Source organism: Micropterus dolomieu, linkage group LG11 (assembly GCF_021292245.1).
Source record: "Micropterus dolomieu isolate WLL.071019.BEF.003 ecotype Adirondacks linkage group LG11, ASM2129224v1, whole genome shotgun sequence".
In the NCBI taxonomy this organism is placed as follows: Eukaryota; Metazoa; Chordata; class Actinopteri; order Centrarchiformes; family Centrarchidae; genus Micropterus; species Micropterus dolomieu.
This window is the reverse complement of record NC_060160.1, coordinates 26,924,224-26,944,216: the sequence shown is the minus strand read 5'-3', so window position 1 is coordinate 26,944,216 and position 19,993 is coordinate 26,924,224. Positions and strand designations below refer to the sequence as shown.

The 19,993-nt window shown below is 38.4% G+C and overlaps 1 protein-coding gene across 1 annotated transcript in view; it reads right to left on the bottom strand.

The window, feature by feature from the left end:
* Positions 1-19,993, bottom strand: part of nrxn3a (neurexin 3a) — a 198,669-nt gene that overhangs the window by 17,671 nt on the left and 161,005 nt on the right. Inside the window, exons 16-19 of the mRNA XM_046062612.1 lie at positions 18,925-19,098; positions 14,861-14,980; positions 12,505-12,686; positions 9,788-9,959 (exon numbers count right to left, since the gene is read on the bottom strand). Of these exons, the coding sequence (XP_045918568.1) occupies positions 9,788-9,959; positions 12,505-12,686; positions 14,861-14,980; positions 18,925-19,098 (648 nt within the window). The remainder of the gene's footprint in view (positions 1-9,787; positions 9,960-12,504; positions 12,687-14,860; positions 14,981-18,924; positions 19,099-19,993) is intronic.

The following is a 19,993-nucleotide window of genomic DNA, read 5'->3' as shown; positions in this document are numbered from 1 at the left end:
ACCTTACTCTGTTAGGTTAGGTTTTGTCTTACAAATGAGGTACCTCTCAATGTAACATAATAAAATTAAACAGCAGCACAACTACAGCCTCCAAAGTGAGCACATGTAAAGTAGCTTCATCACATTTCTAAAAGAATTTAATGTAAGTAACAAAAACATTAAAAACATTGTGAAGGGCTAATCTGTTGCAGTAATCCAAAGTAGTCACGAGGGGATGAAGTGGTACAACATGTGGCCAAAAGACGTACAGAGGGAAGACCCAATTCCCTTTAGCATTGAAACAAACAGCCACTGCTGCTCAAAAGAAAAACAATGCACCAACAACTGAAAACGAACAAGGAAAATTAATAAAATTGATAAGCCTAAGCATCTTCTGCAGTCTACAGATGAAGAGATAGATGAGGATGATGCAACATTTAACGGATAAAATGTGGTGATGGTCAATCAGGATGCCTAGCTGCATCCTAACTGGAAACGTCGCATATTGGCATGGTTTTGTGCATAGCCCATGACCAGAGAGCTGTGCAGCAGATGATTAAAACCAAAATATCATTGGTAACCATCTACTGAACATTAGTAATACTGGTGAGGTGAGGTGCCTGCACAGAGCTAAAGGACACTAAAATACAATACCCACCCCAGCTACAGCTTGTTCACCCTGCTTTGATCTGGCAAGAAATACAAAAGTATCCACCAACTTACCACCAGATTCCAGAGCAGCTTCTTTCCCCAGGCTGGTAGACCTTAAGCTCATTCCCCTCACTCAATGAAAATGAATAGTTTTTGGTTACATTTTGCTTTATGTTGTTTGTGTGTGTGAAACACAAAGGGACTACAAACCCTTGTGTTGTAAAATGACCATTAAATTAAACCTTAAAACCTTGATTACGTATTTTCTGAGAACACCCCGAAACAGAGCCCAAGTAGTGGAGCGACCTTTGGTAGAGTGTGCCACAAACTCTGGAGTTTAATCTGCACCTACATGCTCAAAAGCGGGAGAGATTATGTCCACTATCCAGTGGGCCAGACACTTCCTTGACATTGGCCTGCTTACTGGAGACCCATATAAGCCAACAAGCCTTTAGGAGGAGCAAAATGACCTAGTGCAGTCTATGCCATCCTCCATAGAAAGCTATGGAGATAGCTGGTAGGAGGAGGACCACTCTGCAATGTTTTCTGCTAGTTTGAGGGATCTAGAATTATCTAAATACACACGGACTGCTATTGCGTCGCTTTATATTAGCCTAACAGCTAGCATGTAAACAAAAAAGGCGTCTACACGTTGACTTTTTGAGAGACACCTTAATTGAACCAATAGAAACTTCCATGCCCTGTTCACAGCCTACAATAGCCAATGAGTGTCCACGTCACCGGAAAGAGCCACTCCCCTTTCTTTCGGTATACACCGACACCGAGCCACTAATTGTGCAGAGGAAGACTGGCACTTCACACACACCTAACATGCAACAGTTGAAAAATATGCAAGAATATTTTCCACAGACATATTTATATATTGTCGAATACAAAAAACGACTCGCCCCGGAATTCTGGCACAGCGCCGGAGAACTTTAAGCCCTGAGTAACATTTAGTTTTGGGTAAAAACCTGTGAACTTCATCTTTCGTCAATATTTAAAAAAATATATATATTTAAAAACGATATACTATTCTTTGTGTGGTTCATCAATGGTGATAAATGATCCGAACGTCCCGTGAAGTGCGGACAACTCAGAACAACGCCGTTGAAGTTAAGGCTCCGTTTCTACAGCAAGTTCCTCTTCTGTAACACACTCACGCACAACATACACTCTGGGCCTACACATGTGCACTGATGCCCCCTACCTTGAGGGTTAGGGTTACAATTGTGGATTTTTTCACGCACATTAAAAATATTTATTAAAAGCTGTTTTCTTTTCACATTTTTCTTTACAGCATTTTATGTTGATATTTATATTTTAGCTGGCTGTATATTAACTTATTGGGAGAAAACTGGTGGTTCTTTGTAAAATCAGACGTTGAGCACCCCCATTTAGCCAAAATGGCATGATCCTTGTTTCACTGCTCAGCTGTGAGATTGACAGTCGAATCGGGCACCGCCCTTTGAGGCACTGAATCTCTGACTATTCGGGGTCATCCCTAATATAATTCAGTACAGTTAACAAAAATCTTCAAATTTTGGTAGACTGCTTTACTTGCTAAACTTAAATAATTTTATCATCTACAATATGGACTGATAATTTACTTTCAAGATTTCTACCTGTGTTTTGACATGTGGTAAATGAAAGAAACTATCCAAGGTTTCATGTGGGCAGTGGATGTCTCTGCCCACAGCGCCCCACAATTTCCCCTTGTAAATCTGTGGTCAGATAACTGCAGCGAGCCCTCAATTGTGGTCACCCGAGAGCACCACACTGCGTTAACACGGGCCAAGAAAATGGTGCAATTATCAGGTAAAAATGCAAAGATTTCTGGGCTGGGCTAAGCCCTCAATGTTTCAATATCCTAATAACACCCCTGACATTGGTAGTTGATCTATAGTTTGTTAATGCAAAGTACTAACTTTTCAATAATCACACCAATTTAATGCATAACAATGTTGCTCAAGATCGGAAAGTTAGCCGTAGCATGTCAAGCTTTTTTTTAAGTCCTGCCCCATGCAGGCTGTAATAGGTCGGTTCACGTGATGAGCATACGGACTTTACAAAATGTTCAATATGTTTCAACAAAAGGCACTTGATAAAGTTGCCCTTAGTTCCTGCCAAAATCCCTGGATAATTTCCATTCTCTCGAATGTGTGTCACAGAAATGAGGGTAGGATTTTACATTTAAAGCTCTGTTGTGTCTTAATCTCTCTGATGACACAACTGAGAGCCAGACTTTGTAAAGTTTATTTAATACTATATAGATTAGCCACCAACAAAGAAAAGCAGGCAGGAAAGAATAGGAACAGGTGAGCAAAATGTTGTACCCCCTGGGTAATGCAGTTTATTTAGGGCCATTATGAATTGCCCAGAGAACCTTTTATGGAGAGGGCAGAAAAGAGTATCAGCAGGTTGTGAGAAGTGCCAGTGTGTATGAAAAAATCAGGGTACGCCAAAAAGTAAAATTGAGGTAAAAAAATAGCTGGTACTATGTACCAGTGAGTACCAGCCTGCTTCAGGGATGACCCACAGTGCTTTATGTCCCACTAACAAGGCATCACAGAGGACTGAGCAATCCATCATTCCCATTTCAAGCTAACAGGGAAGGTCAGGAGTTTTGACTTGCAGCTCTTATATTTTGCTTCTCAACTTCAGGCCTTCATAGTTAAAAACTATGCCGCTTCACTGCTCATGCTGTCACCATTGTCTATCCATGCCAGTTGTGTTGAAAATGCATGTAATTGGCTGTCACAGTGTGCCTTGGAAAGTGTCAAACAGGGGAGGGTGTGGGGGCTAGGACAGGCTGCACAAATGAAAGCAACCATCCTTTGACAAGCTTTTCTGTTTCTAAATGCTACTTTTAGCAAGGATGAGCTTGTCACAGGCAATTTGCAGGAACTGTTTACCTTTTCTTCACACCAACCTCTACTGGCAACACATTTGTGTGTTCTATGTGTTTATGTTAGATACGAAAAAGGTAAGGCAGTAGTGCCAGCACTAACATAGTTCGCTATAACTCATGTTCAAAAGTGATCAGACCTGGGGGCCTCATGTATAAACGCTTCCTACGCACAAAAAAGTTAGGTACGCTGGTGTTCACCCACACGTGGGATTTATAAAAATGAACGTGATGTGAGAATGTGTGGACCTAAGCAAACTTTTGTCTGGTTTTTTGAGGAAGGGTAATTTTTTTATAAGGTGCCATTTGGACTTCATAACTTGGAAAAAATAAATAGTTGATGTACCTACAGTATATTTTAAAGCTCTATTATATACAGGATGTATCTAACTTCATGAAAAACATATTGGTCAAGCTCAGGCACCTTTATTGTATGTCCACCCTGTTAAGCACTTAGACATAACTGTTTAATATTGTTTTCAGGGTATGATTGCTACTAAAATTACATTTTTATAGAAACCATATGTCCCTCACTCTAGATATTTGTTTTACAATAAAAAATTTTTTAGACAGCATAGGCTAGGATTACATTGAGAAAACAAGTGCACATTATGAAAAGGGGACCTATTTTTCCACTTTTTTCTCAAGAAAAGTGAATTATAATAAGAATTACTCAATGTCTCTTGCCTGTATAGTCAATCCCTTCCGTATCTATGTAAATACAAATACACACTTAATATTTGGTAATTTCAATCAACTATGAAGGAAAAATACCAACATAACAGGGTGGACAGAGGCCTAACAGGGTTGACAATATCATAAAAGGGTGGACAAATCACCAGTAAATACTATATACATCTCCACCCTGTTAGTTTTTCAACAGGGTGGAGATTTTGAGCTAAAATGAGCCTTTTACCTGCCTGTGTAAGCTTAATGGCTAGCATGACCTTCAGTACTAGATGAGGAATCTATATTTTTTCACAAACAATTGTTGAAATTATTTTGTTTGATTTAATTTGATTGATCACCTCAAAACCTAGACCTAACAGGGTGGACACTGACTTAATAAAAATGTCAAAATCAAATAGTAAGAGAGCTATAAAATCACAGATCTGAATCAACAGGGTGGACAATGGTCGCTGGGGACAAACATAAAACCTTATGTTTTTGGTACAAAAGTTAACAATTTTGATAAAAACAACATTTGATTAAATAGATTTTGAACAGAAAAATTAGATAATAATGAAATGTTCGGAAATAGATGTTTTTATAAGTAATTTTTTAGATCTAAGTTGAATGATCAACACTGGGGACATGGAAAAATCCCATAGTACCTCTTAAACCAAAGTTTTTCAAATGTAAATAAAACAGCTTAACTAGTATTTCTCCAAATTTAGACAAAATACAACATGATTTGTACTGGGGATGCAAAAGGAACCACATAAAAAAATTTGGCGCACAGAGAGCACTGAGACGCTGCGGTGGCGCACAAACAGATCTGCCTTCAGCACCTGCACATATGGACTGATTAAATGTCTGGAAATAAAGCCATTGACAGCTCTCACACAATTGGTACTCTCCATCCTCATCATCAGTCCTCATGATGCAGGCCAAACATACACAACTAAACAGACATTGACAGACACCGTGCCATCCCGGTACAAATACAAGTAGGCTATAACCACTGTTTCTGGCAGTCTACTGTTAGCAGCGGGAGCCGACAGGTGTGTGTCTGATGTGATCAAAATTATATGTTTTCCTTCCTACCTAAAGTCTTTGTTTAGAATAATATAATTCTGTTAAACTCTCTGAATCTTTTATTTGTTTGTGAACACACTACATCAAACAATGTGCTCTCTAACTTCCACCTCACAAACACCTTGATTTCTGTATTAGAAAAACTCTTTTCCCATCTTTTTTCCCGGCTGCATTGTCTGATATGGTAACACAAAGCCACTCCATCATTTTGCGTTTGTTGCATTTATTTGATGACACTGTGGACAGGCTCAGATTAGGCTGCACTCTCCGACCAGCCTCTGTCTTACTTAGGCCATGGTTGATTACATTGTCTATAATTGTTGCCTGATTTCTCTGTGTCTTTGCCTTTCTCTGTGCCCCCCATATCCATCTTCTACTCCCCCTCACCATAGCTCCCTGCACTCTAATGCCCCTTCCTCTTGCACGGGCACACTCTTGCTCCTGTCTGCTCCATATTATAGGCCTTTCAGACAGATCATGACTACTGAACTGCTGCGCCATGAAACCCTTATTTTCAGTAGCAGCGGTTTGTTGCTTTGTCGAGATAAGCGCAAGCGCAATTAAAAATAGTTGGACTTCAGTGGTTTTACGCTGAACACAGCAGCGCAAATCGCTTCACATTCAGTCTTACCCTTGCAGTATAAATGTGTTTGAGAACTGACTGGTTATGAGTTTTACCTGTCAGTTACATTGGACAGCAGTTTCGTTTGGTTGCTCTAAATAGTGAAGAAATTGAATCATTTCCCATCTAGCCTAAGTCCATCCATCTGACAACTTTTACAACAATACCACATAACTATTATGTAACTTATATATGTGTGACAGGTTATTATGATTGTTGGTCGCTCTATTTAGCATGTAGGGATTTACACAATGAACATGTGTATAATTGTATTTGAGAGAAATATGATAGCAAACAAATCTGCAAGGCTTTCAGTGCAATTTGTGCCAAAGCAATTATGACTATGGTTATGTGAACATCAGGCCTAATGTTCATATGAATAGTCATATAGTTTGACAAAGTTTAATAGTCATTCAACGACTGAGCCAAAGTGACAAAAAACTGTAACACATCCTAAGATGTGAGATTTATAACACAAGACAAAACAGCACAATAATTTATCTCGATTCTCTTGTTTTCATAATCGCTGGAAGCCAAAATCACAACTGAAAATAAACTGATAAATCGGCCAGCCCTATCAGCCAGTGCCTCATCATCTACAGTACACTAACCTCTAACACGCACCCTATTAATTGTATTTGGTGAAAGATCTGGTTTATGAAATTGTAGCTGCAGAAAAGAAAAAAGTGGGGGACCTAAAAACATTTCATCAATCATTTTAAGTGGTCAGAAGACTTGAAAGGCACTATATATATTTATATTTTGAATAATCATTTGCCTACCTTTTCAATTCCTGTTCTAGCTGTTTTTTCAGATCTCTAATCTAATTACTGTAAAATTTAAATGAATACCTTGGGATTTATTTTGCTTTAATCACTGAACTCAGGCCTTTAATTCCTTTCCCACAAAACTTTTGGCAAATCGGCTACTCTCAAATGTATTATTTAAACCAGTATATATATTGCTTAATTACTCAGTTAATCAAAAATAGAAAATCAAATAACATAATAAATTCTGAATCATTAATTTGATGTAGCTCAGGGAGACAGTGCATCTAGTCCAACCTCACAACAGAAAGAGAGAGAGCCCCGTATCAACATACTGTAGCCGATACGAAAGCCCAATTTTATTAGTTATTTCAACCTGGATTTGTTTTTAGGAAAAAACGTTTTAATTATTTTGATCAGTGGTCCCTTATGGACTAAAGGAATATAAATAATCATGGGATGGATTTTATGACTAGTTCAAACCTAGGGAGTCACCACTTATTTTTCAACTCTCTTGTTTACCACTTCGTGGCAATAAATCCAAATAAATAACATTTTGGTGTGTATAGTTCCTGTAAAATGAACTGACCATTTGAATTGTGGAAAATCTATTCTATCTAACGATGTGTAGAACGTCCATATTGACATAAGTTTAAACTTTTATACATTTACATTTGCTCATTTGGCAGACGCTTTTATCCAAAGCGACTTACATTTGAGGAATAACATACAAGCATCAACTGAGCATCAAATACAGATCTACAACTGACAATACATACTAGTAAGAGCAGCAAGAAATACTAGTAAGAGCTCACAGCACATCTCACATCAATGGGGTAAATACCGAGGGAAGGAAGTAACAAAAAAGTGCAATCAATACAAGATAATTGTAGGGGATAGAAGAAGAAGAGCACAGGAAGTGCATGTTAGAGGTTAGGAGTTAGAGGTGTTATAAGAGGAAGTGTTCTCAGAAGAGATGAGCTTTTAAGAGCTTCTTGAAGTTAGAGAGGGACGCCCCTGCTCTGATGGCGTGTGGTAGCTCGTTCCACCACCAACAGGGACTGGGATTGCTTTGTGTGAAGGGACGGCAGAGCCAGGCGGCGTCCGTTGGAGGAGCGTAGCGGCCGAGAAGGAACGTAAGTTTGTATTATGGAGTTTAGGTAGATGGATGCAGACCCAGTAGTCACTCTGTATGCAAGCATTAGTGACTTGAATTTGATTCTGAAGGCCACGGGGAGCCAGTGGAGGTCACTGAGTAATGGAGTGACAGTAAGTTCTACCTTAAGTTAGGGTGCAAAGTCCACACTAAACAATACGATGAAACTAGTTAGTTTGAGACTGAAGTTGTGGTGATGTTTGGTTGCACCACCGAGACGTAAGGTTCATCTTAGCTACTCTGGCGTAAAGTCCATACTAATCAAAACAGTGTCACAGAAAATGACGATTACGCATCCCATGGCCAATCAGTGAACAGCACTATTCTTAACAGAGGTTATTACGGTTTTGTCATCTGTTTGTCTCTCTCTCTTTCAACGTTTGCAATACTGAAGAGGCTAAAAATAGCAACAAACCAACAAAAGGTACCTATACAAGGACAAATAATTATGATTAGGTGATAACTATGAAACCTTAATCTACAGCTAGTCTCACAGTGACATCGAGTGGTAAAACCGTTAACTACAACATAGACGTTATTTAACGGTGCCTGTAACGAACGGTAAAGTTTAACGGGCAGATGAAATTGTAACATTATAACCCCTCCCACTTTTCTCCAGCGATTTCGGAGTTGGCTAGGTGAGAAGGGTTACTATGAGTGGCTATCAATCACTCCACATCATACATAATTAAATGTTGAAACGCATACAAAAATCGTGTAAGCTAGGCCTATAGAAAACATCCGACACAAGGCAAAGAAGATGCTGAAAAGTTAAGGGAGAAAAAATACGAGTTTGCTGGAGGCAGCTAAGTGCCTCAACATTACAGACTTTTCTTCTGTGCTGCAGTTATTACAACCTACCTGAAGACAGCAGTGAGGCGCCTGCAGCAGGTTGGGTAGTAACTTGTTACAAGTAACGCAAATTTGCCAAAATAAATAAATAAAAATAAGTCATTGCATTTTCACGTTCTTTTATTATTTATATTTTTACTCTTTAATCCAATATTTTATTTGGGCTGGTAATCTACTCTTAATTTAGTTAAATTTTCAATTCATACCTTAATAACTTAACCAGTCTGTGATCTGCATTTTGCTTCATTAACCGAAATGAGCTGTCATCCAGGCTGTGTGTGCTCGGTTACGCAGAAGAGCCCAGTATAATTTGCTCCTCCTGATCACAGTTACCCCACCTTTCAAAACGATGCGCCATGACAACCACTTGACTATTTTATGGAGGACTTTACACCTATTAAGGACTAGGTGTAAGATTTAAGTTGATATGTGACCTGTGTTTATTTGTAAAAACGTGTGGTCACACCAGGCCAGTAAAAGGGATAGGCATCTAAGTGAGACTCAAATTCAAAAAGGGCCGTGCAACAGACTGGATGTTGCGGTTTCTCCTGGAGAGCAACAGAGATCTACCATGTTCACAGATTACATAATAACCTTTCAAACCGTTGTTAATTTGAGTGGCATCAGTGTAGTGTATATATGTCACGACATAGCTCAGAAAAATTATCCAAAAGAGCACAAAAGTAAATGCCTGAGAAGAAACAGTGACAGTATGGACAGGGTTCTGTCTTGTTACACCCTAAATCTTATACTGCATTGACAGATATACTCAATAATGTGTCATGTTTTTACTTCTGTTGAAGCAGACGGTTTAAAAGCTTAAAAGCACCAGTTACACAAAAGGTGAGAACATATTAATACAAACTACAAATGTCATAATCTCACTCTCATCTCAGCACATGCTGCCCAGTGACCGTCTCAACTGTCTCATGATGACATGATCCCAATGCCTTATCATATCTTCTAGCAGTAGGTTTTTATAGTAGCTGACACTGTCAGATTTCTAACAATTATAATTGCAGACACGTTTGTAAAGTAAAGCAGTAAAATAAAAATGATTAGTTTTAGATTAGAGTGATTAATTAATGTTGTACCTGTTGGGAAGTGTTCATTGATCGACCAGTTATCCACCTGCAGCGTAGCATTGCCACAATTCCTGGTGAAGCGGACAACATGATACTTCCCATCATTCACTGGGTTACTGCTCTCCTGCACACTGATATCAACTGTGCCAATGTTGAATGTCACTCCAATTTTGCCTTGTTGCTGAAATGAGAAAACACAATTATTTATTATAAACACTGAAACATTGTTCTTTTTTTCTTGTGGAATACTACTTATTCAAATTCAATACTTACACAATAATAAAATTCTATTGCAGTGTTCACACAACACAATTTCTGTGTATGCGTATACACATCAGCTGCAACATCATATAGACAAATGAATAGAGATGGAGATGTTGACTGGAAGGTTTTCCTCCATGGAAACAGGTTGTTTTGTTAGGTAGCGGTGCCTTGTCCCATTCTCGGTAATAAAATATTGGTACAATGCAAGAGAACTGACGCATCATGTTTTATTTGGCTGGACCACTCAATAGAGTTGGAGCATATAAGCCCCTTCTCTGCGAGCCCCGCCTGCACAAGCAGCTTCACTATGCCCTCCCTGGCATAATCAAATTACAAATACACAGTCAGACAGACAGACACACACACACACAGATTCCTTCCTTTATTAGAAAGACGTGTAATCACAATTAATGATGGTTTGTGTGCACAATTTAATAAAAAAGACCAAGGAAAGACCAGGATTTCCTTGAGAATTCAAATTTTTGCAATAAGACTTGCAAACTCATTCACTGTAACTTATGGTCTATGACAACATCCATAACTATATGTTTAATTTACAAAATCAATTAACTCTAGCGACTCCAAAATGATGTGTCTACATGCTTCCAAAGCCTGGTCACCTAGGTGAAATTTGAAAATGTGTTATATGTTTAGTGCAGTTTTTGTAACTGCTTCAGCTTCTCTAAAACAGAGAGAAGATATTATTATCATTTAGTGACAAACTGATATGCTGACTATATCTCTATGACGTATATTGATAATGTTACCAAACATTGTTAATTTTTACCAAATGTATGTGGTTTTCACTGCTCCACACCTAGCCCCAGTGGGTCCACTGTTTAGCTGCAAGCAGAGCATGAGTAGTCAGGCATGGATACAATACCCTTAATGCATCCACGTTTCCTTCGCATGTGTTTTTACTTTGCAACTCAATCCCTCCCATCAAGAGGCGAGATGCATTGAATCGTGATCTCAGTTTGTACATGTTAATGTTGGATCCTCAATGCACGCCAAAGTTATTCCCAGAGTTCCACAAGGTTCTGTGCTTGGACCAATTCTATTCATCTTATATCTGCTTCAGTTCCGGAAACACTCCATAAGCATCCATTGTTATGCAGATTAAACACAATTATATCTGTCAGATGAAACTAAACAGTTAAACTTCAAGAATGCCAAGGTCATAAAATCTTAGATAACTTGCAATTTCCTGATGTTCACTGTTTTCACCTACATAACATTGCAAAAATCAGGAACATCCTGTCTAAAAAAGAAGTAGAAAAATTTGCCCATGCATTTGTTACCTCTAGGATGGATCATTTCAATTTGTTACTATCAAGCAGGCAAAACGATCTGCTCCTGAATACACTCCCTGTGCGTTATGAAGCCGTACAGAGGACAAAGCAAAACTGGGTCACAGTCGGAATGCAATGCAGCTGTGCCCTGTGGAATCCAGCTGTAAGACTACTCAGGTGATCCCTGAACCCTCCCTTATTTATGCTGCTATAGGCCTAAACTGCTGGGAGACTTTCCATGATGCACTGAGCTTCTCTCTCCTCCTCTCCCTCCCATTAATGCGAGCATTATTTAATTATTTTAATTAAATATATAATTATATAATTTTTACCATTACTTTATGTCTCTCTATATATCTCACATCAAATTAGACCTGATTCACTGGATTTTTTAACCTCAGATGTGACTTAATGGCAATGACAGCAGACAAGTAAAATGTGTTTATTACTGAGTGACAGGACTCCACCTCGGTCTGACTACATTATCGGCCATAAAATCACAGATCATGAAGAGAAAAATCTTTTTAATGAATGGATAAAGTAAATGATGGTTCTTTGGATAATCCGACCTAGAGTTAATACAAATCCACTATTTTTAACAAGATAGTGAATCAGAAAATAAATAACATCTAAAAATTGTGAGTTATACACTTATTCTGTTCTGATATAAAAGTGTGGTGCGGTCTCAAAGGGGTGTGTCAGTTCAGTAAAGGACTTATGCAAAGTCTGGTCTTAGTCTTATGTATCCTTGCTTATGTCTCCATTTCATTGCCCATCTCTCTATGAACAGAAATAAGGGATTTGGAATGTCCTTCATGATGGCGGACTGGAACAATTTCCAGGCTAAGCAAGGAGAGAGGAATTATCAACTAATACAATGGTGATGTACCATATGGCTTGAATCTCTATCAGCTGATAAACAGCAGCAGATAGGGCTGCATTAATAAAACTTGTTATTAAGAGTGCTCTTTTAGAAACAAGTATGTATAAGGACGACCAAAGTAAGAATAGCTACTCCGTCTTTTCAGTATAATACATTGTCACGGTTAGCATCAAGTCAACTGACACGTGTAGCGCACACTGGGCACGCCAAATAGTACAGGTACAGTAGTTAGAAAACAAAACAAACACAAGCTGAGGCAAATATGCAGAATGTGGCTGAGAACTTACTATGTGCAGCATGAGATAGTCTCCCAGACCAGGTGCGCTTTCAATCCTGACCAGGATGCCATCTTTCAGTGAGGTGCTGAAGCCCACAGTCAGCCTGTCCGTCCTGGTGCTTGGCCTCTCATTGGCTGGCCAGTTGAATGTAATTAGGCCTCCACCTTTGCCAAAGATGTATGTCGTCCCAGCTGAACAGAGCAGGAGGAGAAAGTATAAATAATAAGCTCAACCAAATCCTAACCCTAAATATGTGACTGCCCACAAATACAATGGATAACAGTAATGCAAGTCAAGTTGATGGTCTACTTTGGCATTTAGTTTCTTCTTTCCAGTGGTAGCTAGTTTCTTTACATTGAATTGAAATAATTTGTAATAATAATAATAATGATAACTAAACATACAAACAAATATAACAGGATCCAAGTACCCCGAAGCAATTCGGACCCGGAGGCTAACCAACCCAAAGAAAATTAAGATGCCAAGAGCAAGAACAAGCAATGAAAATGTTTATGTATTGGTTGTTTGCCATTTTCACTGATTGTGTTACTTTAAAAATTTCACAATGTTCGTTAAATGTCAAAGATAGGTGCCTTTTATTAAAAATAATTTTAAGTCTTTATTATAAATTATTTATGCGTGATTAATTGTATCATTCTTTTTATTTACATCTGTGCCATCATTTCCCTGTTAAGAATCTTTTAATTTCATCATGAATGATAAAACACTTTGAAAAGTCTGTTTCAAAATTAGCCCTATAAATTAATCATTGATCATCTTTCTGATGTTAAATAATGATGACTGAGTCACCACAGCAGATGATGATTTATAGATACATGCTGGTCTGGATTTCAGCTTCATCTCAAGAATCGAGAATTTATGTTCTGTGCGGGATTCATCTGATTGGACCACGGAAGTTCTAGGACTCGTTCCATTAGCTCTGCGTTGTCTGTCTTTATTTCCAGATCGACATCCATCCTTTAGAAAAGGACACACAACGGGTGTCACTATAAATACCCAAAATACCCAGCGTGTATATCTGTTTGGTCCCAAGCATTATCCATACCACATAGAACAGATCATAGGAGTGTTGCGAACTGTGACCAACATTAATGCTGTCATTGAGCCCCTGCAGAGCAGACTGCCACTGCTGCTTTTTATAGTTTTATTGTAGACTACTACTACTTGAATTTGACTATTTTGTATTTATTTCTTTTATGCCTTGTTTTATTGGACTGTTGTCAGTTCTTATTGTAAAAATATAATACAAATTGTTGTCACAGCTACAATATGTGCCAAGTGTATATGGCAGCTGCCATACTTTGGAATCCCATTTTTCCCATAAAAAGGAAAGATGTATCTACAACATCTGAAATGCAGAGTAGTGGTGCATTGTGGCAAGCTATTGCTTCTGAGCAGCTGCTAGTGTCCACTCCACCTGGCAGCTAACACTATAACCGAGCCTGCAGCTGCTGCTACCTGAACAACATATCAAGGCTTAACACTGACTCGTGGCAATTTGGTTGGGTTTAGGCACAAAAAACACTTGGTTAGGTTTAGGAGAACTAAGAATAACTAGAAAAATAAGTATATAGAACAATGATAAGTTAGAATAACTACGTTACTTATGTGACTTAAAATACATAATGTTACTTCTGTAACCTACATAACTTAAGAAAAATCACTCAATGTAGACTTTTTGTTTCACACAGGAAACAAACAGCGGTCTCTTGGGGGAAGGTCTGGTTTCTGCGTTCATATGTGATGACTTGGGAGTAAGAATGGATCAATCAGTCAGTACCATCCATATGACAGACCTTAGTGCAGAAGCACTGGTTTATGAGTCACGACATCGAAGTGATAGAGTGATAAAGTCCAATGATAGATTATTTTCTGTTTCAAAATGTGTAAAAAAACTCAGAACAACGAGTGTTGACAGATTCACCCACATCATGCTAATGGCTGTGGGATCTACACTGGTAAACATATAATGCAAAGTGAACAAAGTTATTATGTTGAATTCATGCAAGTTTAACCTCTGGAGTGGTTGTGCAGTCGTTGCAATTTACCCAGAAACTGCGAGTACAGATGTCTGCTATGACAACACACCATCCATGTGTCTGTGTATGTTGCACAGCTCAGGAAGAGTACAATTTCAAAACTTATCTAAAACTGTATATTCATGAAACGGAGTCCTAACATAGAATGTTCTCTCCAGTCGAAACATTTACTTACTTTTATATTTCATCAGGGTTTCATCACAATAGATGTGTTTAGGGCTGTGTGCTTTACACTGAGATGATTTCATCCATTCTCTGTTGTACACATGTGACATTAGATATTTAATAGAGAGATCAGAACTCACGGTCATTGCACTGTGTGCCAGTGTAGGAGGTCATGGAGCAGTCGCAGGTGTAGTTTTCCCACTGCTGGATACAAATGCCCATGTTGGCACAGGAGTCCTCCTGACAGGTGGTGCTGGGACCTATGGAAACCCAGCCAAAACCACAACCACACACACACACACACACACACACACACACACACACACACAGAGACAAACACAGAACTGTGTTTAATACTACATAAACTTACTGGAGGCTTAACCATAATCAGTACATGACTAAACTGAACCTAGAGCCTACTTTAACACTGCTTTGGTTTTGAACTCTGATAGCACTTGTTTCACCCACAGCCACTGCCTCTTGACAATTCTTCCACTGTGTTTTACCCATAATCGTGTCTCTTCACTCCTATTTTGAATATGAAATTACCTAGTGGCTATGAGGTTAGCATGGATTGTCAAAAATTGTTTTCATCCTCATGGATAATTGTGTTAAGAGCTACAGCTTGTTCGCTGCATCCTCCCCAAAAAATGTTCTTACTCACTGTTGCTGGTGTCCAACCACGCAAATAGCATTGGTTTTTATAAGATATTTACCTGTCCAACCAATACAGTGTTTTAACTGGGACACTTAAACTTTAGTTTAGTTTTAAAGTGTTATTCTTTTTATTTTCCTCCTAGCATCCTTTTGTCATTTATGAACAAAATGGGCCTTTATACTGGAAAGCACAATAGAGTAAGAAAGCAGGTTTTCCCAGTGTAGAAATCGAGGTTCATACTGTATTGCTGGTAGAATAATTTGCATGTGGAGTTCTTTATATAAATCTTTAAATAACATCACATTTATTGAGTTATCCATGAGAATGAGGAAGAATTGCCATAAAGAGTAAAAGTATTCCTGTAGTGGTATTGTCGCCTCAAACTACCAAAGTCATCCCGTCAAATCTTTCAACTTTAGAGTTGAAAGAGTATCACTTTAGTCCACTGCGTTGACACTATATACTGTACTTGACAGTACAGACAGTAATGTTTTTTTTCTATGTTTCAGACTCAATCATTTAATTTTCATCAATCATGTTTATGTGAAATTTTAAAACAGGAAAATCATATTTTCCAGTGTATCTGCTTGCACATTAATGTACATAAATGTTCACAATAGCAGACTGAGTGTCAGCCTAAATCAAGTCATCAAACTCAAATTAGTTAAATGTGTTGAGTGGGGACTTACCTGCTCTGTTATAGAAGCTGTTCAGGATCAAATGAACTGATGATGAGTTGGAGGAGGGGATGGAGTATTGGAACTTAAAATGACTTACAATGCTGCAGTGGCAACTCCTCCTATTTCTCGTGATTGATCCGCTGATCTGGTTGAGGACTCAATGTAAGGTGTAACAACAATTAAACTTTTACTTTTATGTTACTTCTGCTGATACTCGTCTGTTACATGTTTGCCAGCAGTGCGGTATCACCATCTAGTGACAGTACAATGTATTGCCGCAACCTGAGCTGCTGACCCAATTATTATTAATGGACTTAAGAGTTCACGGGCTGAAGAAACATGGCAAATCTATTTTATGTGATGAAAGCTTGTGATGCAGTGCAGGCAGTGCATGGCACTACAGTCTAAATGACTAATCAACTTATCATGATACATCAGCAAAAAAGAAAAGAAAAGCTGAAAAGAAAATAAACCATATAAGCACATAAAAATGAGACAGAATGCCACGGACAAGACCAACAAACTGTGATTGATGAGATTTTATTTTGAAAAATAAATGAATCAACCATTACTTTCTTGCAGTACATACAGTACAGTGAATAACATTGTTACCAACCCCATTCAGATTGTCACAGCTAGGAGGACATACAGTACACATAATGTTTTGTTCTGTTTGATTAAAATGAAACATTCACTAAAACATTTATTTGCCTAACATGGGGCTCTGTAAGTTAATGTAAAAAAAACAACATGTAGTACACTCAATGTCCAACTGAATGACAAGCTGTACAGAAAATGATTTTCATGCAAAAATGAACAGGTTGTGGAAGCTGACCCAAACCCTTAAGAAGATGACAAAAACAACCACAAAAGAATGCGAAATAACTTGCACAGGAAAATGGAAACATTTTGTCCAGTGACATTTGCTTGCTCGCGCAAAATGTTTCAACAGCCTATTTGTTTGTAGCTATACAATTGCAAATCAAGGCGAAATAAATTAATTTTGCTTTGTGAAGACTAAACTGTATGGACTGGAGTCTGTGCAGAGCCTGAGCCAGATTTCCAATGGCCCTATGATGTCATGGCCAGGTATCAACCTGCACATCCAAAGACTCTTTCAGTGTTTACATTGTATTTTTTCTTTGTACTCCCTCAGTAATTGGCCATTTGCTAAACCCCTACCCCAAACTGTCCCCAATTGTCCAATTATAGCTTAGCAACTGTAACTACTTAGAGCAGTAACCTAGTATCACCTCCAAGGCCTAAAGTTTGGGCTTTAGTTAAGGTGTTCCAGCCAGGTTTTTCAGCTGAGTACGGACTAGACCTTCTCTATATGAAAAGTGCAATGAGATAACCTCTGTTATGAAATAAATTTAATTAAAATTGTCCATGTTGTGTGTCAGACAGACAAATTAGATATAAACAGCTGTCTACACAGGCAGCGTAATGGGTCAAGTTTGACTCGCACTATACATGTGTAAACATGATCCAAAGTGTATTTTTACACTTGTTTTTTCTAATTTTATATGTGTAACTACAGTGGTTGTGTTTTGGGCTTTGAGTGCTGCCAAATCGTGGATGACCTACACTCAATACTGTACATTAACACATCCTGTACAGACACTGATTGTAGGGCTGAAGTTGCTGCAGGCAGTGTAGACATTGTGTTAGCGTATTATTACATAACTACATTATTATGTGGAGTTAAAAGGTTATGTTTGAAAAAGTCTTGATCAGGATTGACACATTCAATCATTAGTAGAGTCTAGGCTCAGCACTGTCCTGGTTTGTATTGGGTTTGGGGACTTATGACTTTGCCAAACTCATAGTTTAGTCCTCATCCTTAAAGCCTTTTATCATGTTACAGTGAAACATATCAGCTGAAAATACTTAAAACACATAAAAGTAGCTTATAATGTATTTCCACTTAGACCTGAAGCTCAAAGATTCAATGTTTTCATTTGTCACATGTTCATGAATGGTGTTATGCTACGAAGAAACAATGCATTGGGCTTGGCTAGCATTAGCTAGTGTTTTTTGCATCATAACACAGCACTGAGTTAACATGACATTATGTACGTAACCATCAAATGCATATTTCTAAGAGTTTTGAACCAACTCACAGAGTTAATGTTAGTTAGCTAGCTGGAGCAAATAAAATCTGCCAATGACTGCTGTCGTTTCAGAAATATCAACAGTTATAACAAAGTGAGGAACTGCTTCTGTCAATTCTGTCTGAAGTCAAGGATCCTTTGTTAGAAAATTGTCATTGTAAACTACATATGTGCATTGCTAGAATGGAAAGCTTGACAAACATAGCAACAATAAGTAAGGGGGCGGGGCTTAGTGAAGGGTCAATTAGAAATGTCATAGATTTTTAAAATTTACAGTAGGGCAACATTTTGCTCTGAATATATCTCTCTACCATCAAATTAATACATGTGTCTTGGTCCTAACACACCTGAACCAGTCACTCAGGATGAGCTCTGTAGTACCTTCTTATATGATAATGTAATAAGACATTAAAGACATTCACAAAATTCAGAAAAACATAAATGAATTAAAAAAAGGATAAAAATGGGAAAAAAAGCTGCTCTGATGGTGATTATGACGGCACTGTCAGTGGGCGACCAATGTGGTCGATAACATGTGGTAGTGTAGGTGGGGGAGGTGTTTGATGTCTGACCTGACTAGCAGTGGGCAAATGAAGCAACAAGTACAGTTAATAGAATAGAGGGACGTCCGTATGGATGCAGGGCTGTGGAGCTACTGTTTGCATTGAGCAGGAAGGAAGGGCTGCTGGAGCTGGAGTTGAAGTTTGTGTTGTAGTAGTCTAAATCAGACTCGGATTTGAGGGACGGTGTACCTTCGCATCCACGCTCAATCTGCCCGCTGCGAAACAAGGCGTCACTGAGGAGATCTGGCAGGCGACCGTTGAGGTCCACCGATGCCAAACAGCCCTGGAAGCCTTCTCTGGAAGCCACCAGTTTAGGCAAGCTGCCATACATTCCTGGTCCCAGTCCAGCGATGAACAGATCACCTGGGGTGTAGAAAACAGACAGTGTAGGAGGAGAAGTGTAGGTGGATCTTATCTTAATACTTGCATGTTATAAATTATTTCTTAATGTGCCAGTGTCTTAAATATCTGTGGCAATTTGTCTCGGTAAAGTACATTTTTATGGTTTTCATCAAGTAAATAGCAAATGTTGATGTTACATTACACAATGGCAAACCATAACACCACACACACATTTTTTTCACCACTGTTAACGCTTAAATGCAACACAACGTAAACAGCTGGCAGAACATCACAGCCCAAAACTTGTGTTAAATTGCTACCAGTTTCTGATTGATCAGAACCAAAACAAAGATAATCACCTTGGCAGTGTTTGCTGCTATTGGTTTTTGAATGTCAAGATAACAATCAGAGAAATCAACTCTACAATTACTCACTTTAGAAATTGAAAGAGCGAGCATCAGAACATGTCCTTTATGTTCCTACTTCCTAATGCCATTAGCTTTGCCTAATTAGTTACAGTAGGCTACCAATTTTGCACTGATGGGAGAACCCATTTCCAATATACCTTACTTAATTTAATCAGTAATTAAAATATCAGTCCAATAGGCTGTTATCATGCTCAGACTAAGAGGAAATCTGGAGTGTAAAGCTCCGATGCTCATAAGACGGATTGAGTTACTGTTTTAAGTTTTTAATTTACTGCTGTTTATTTCTTTGTGACAAGCTTGGATATCTTGCTTACTGTATACCACAAGTTACTCACAGCACCTTTTGATAAACATTCTGAAATGCCCCTTTCATGATATGGCACAAAAGCAGTCTGTGTCTATGATAAATAATATTGTGAGAAGTAAATGGACATATTTTAATGCTCAAGGAAAGTCGATGAATGTTTTTTTTAGCAGCTCAACAACAC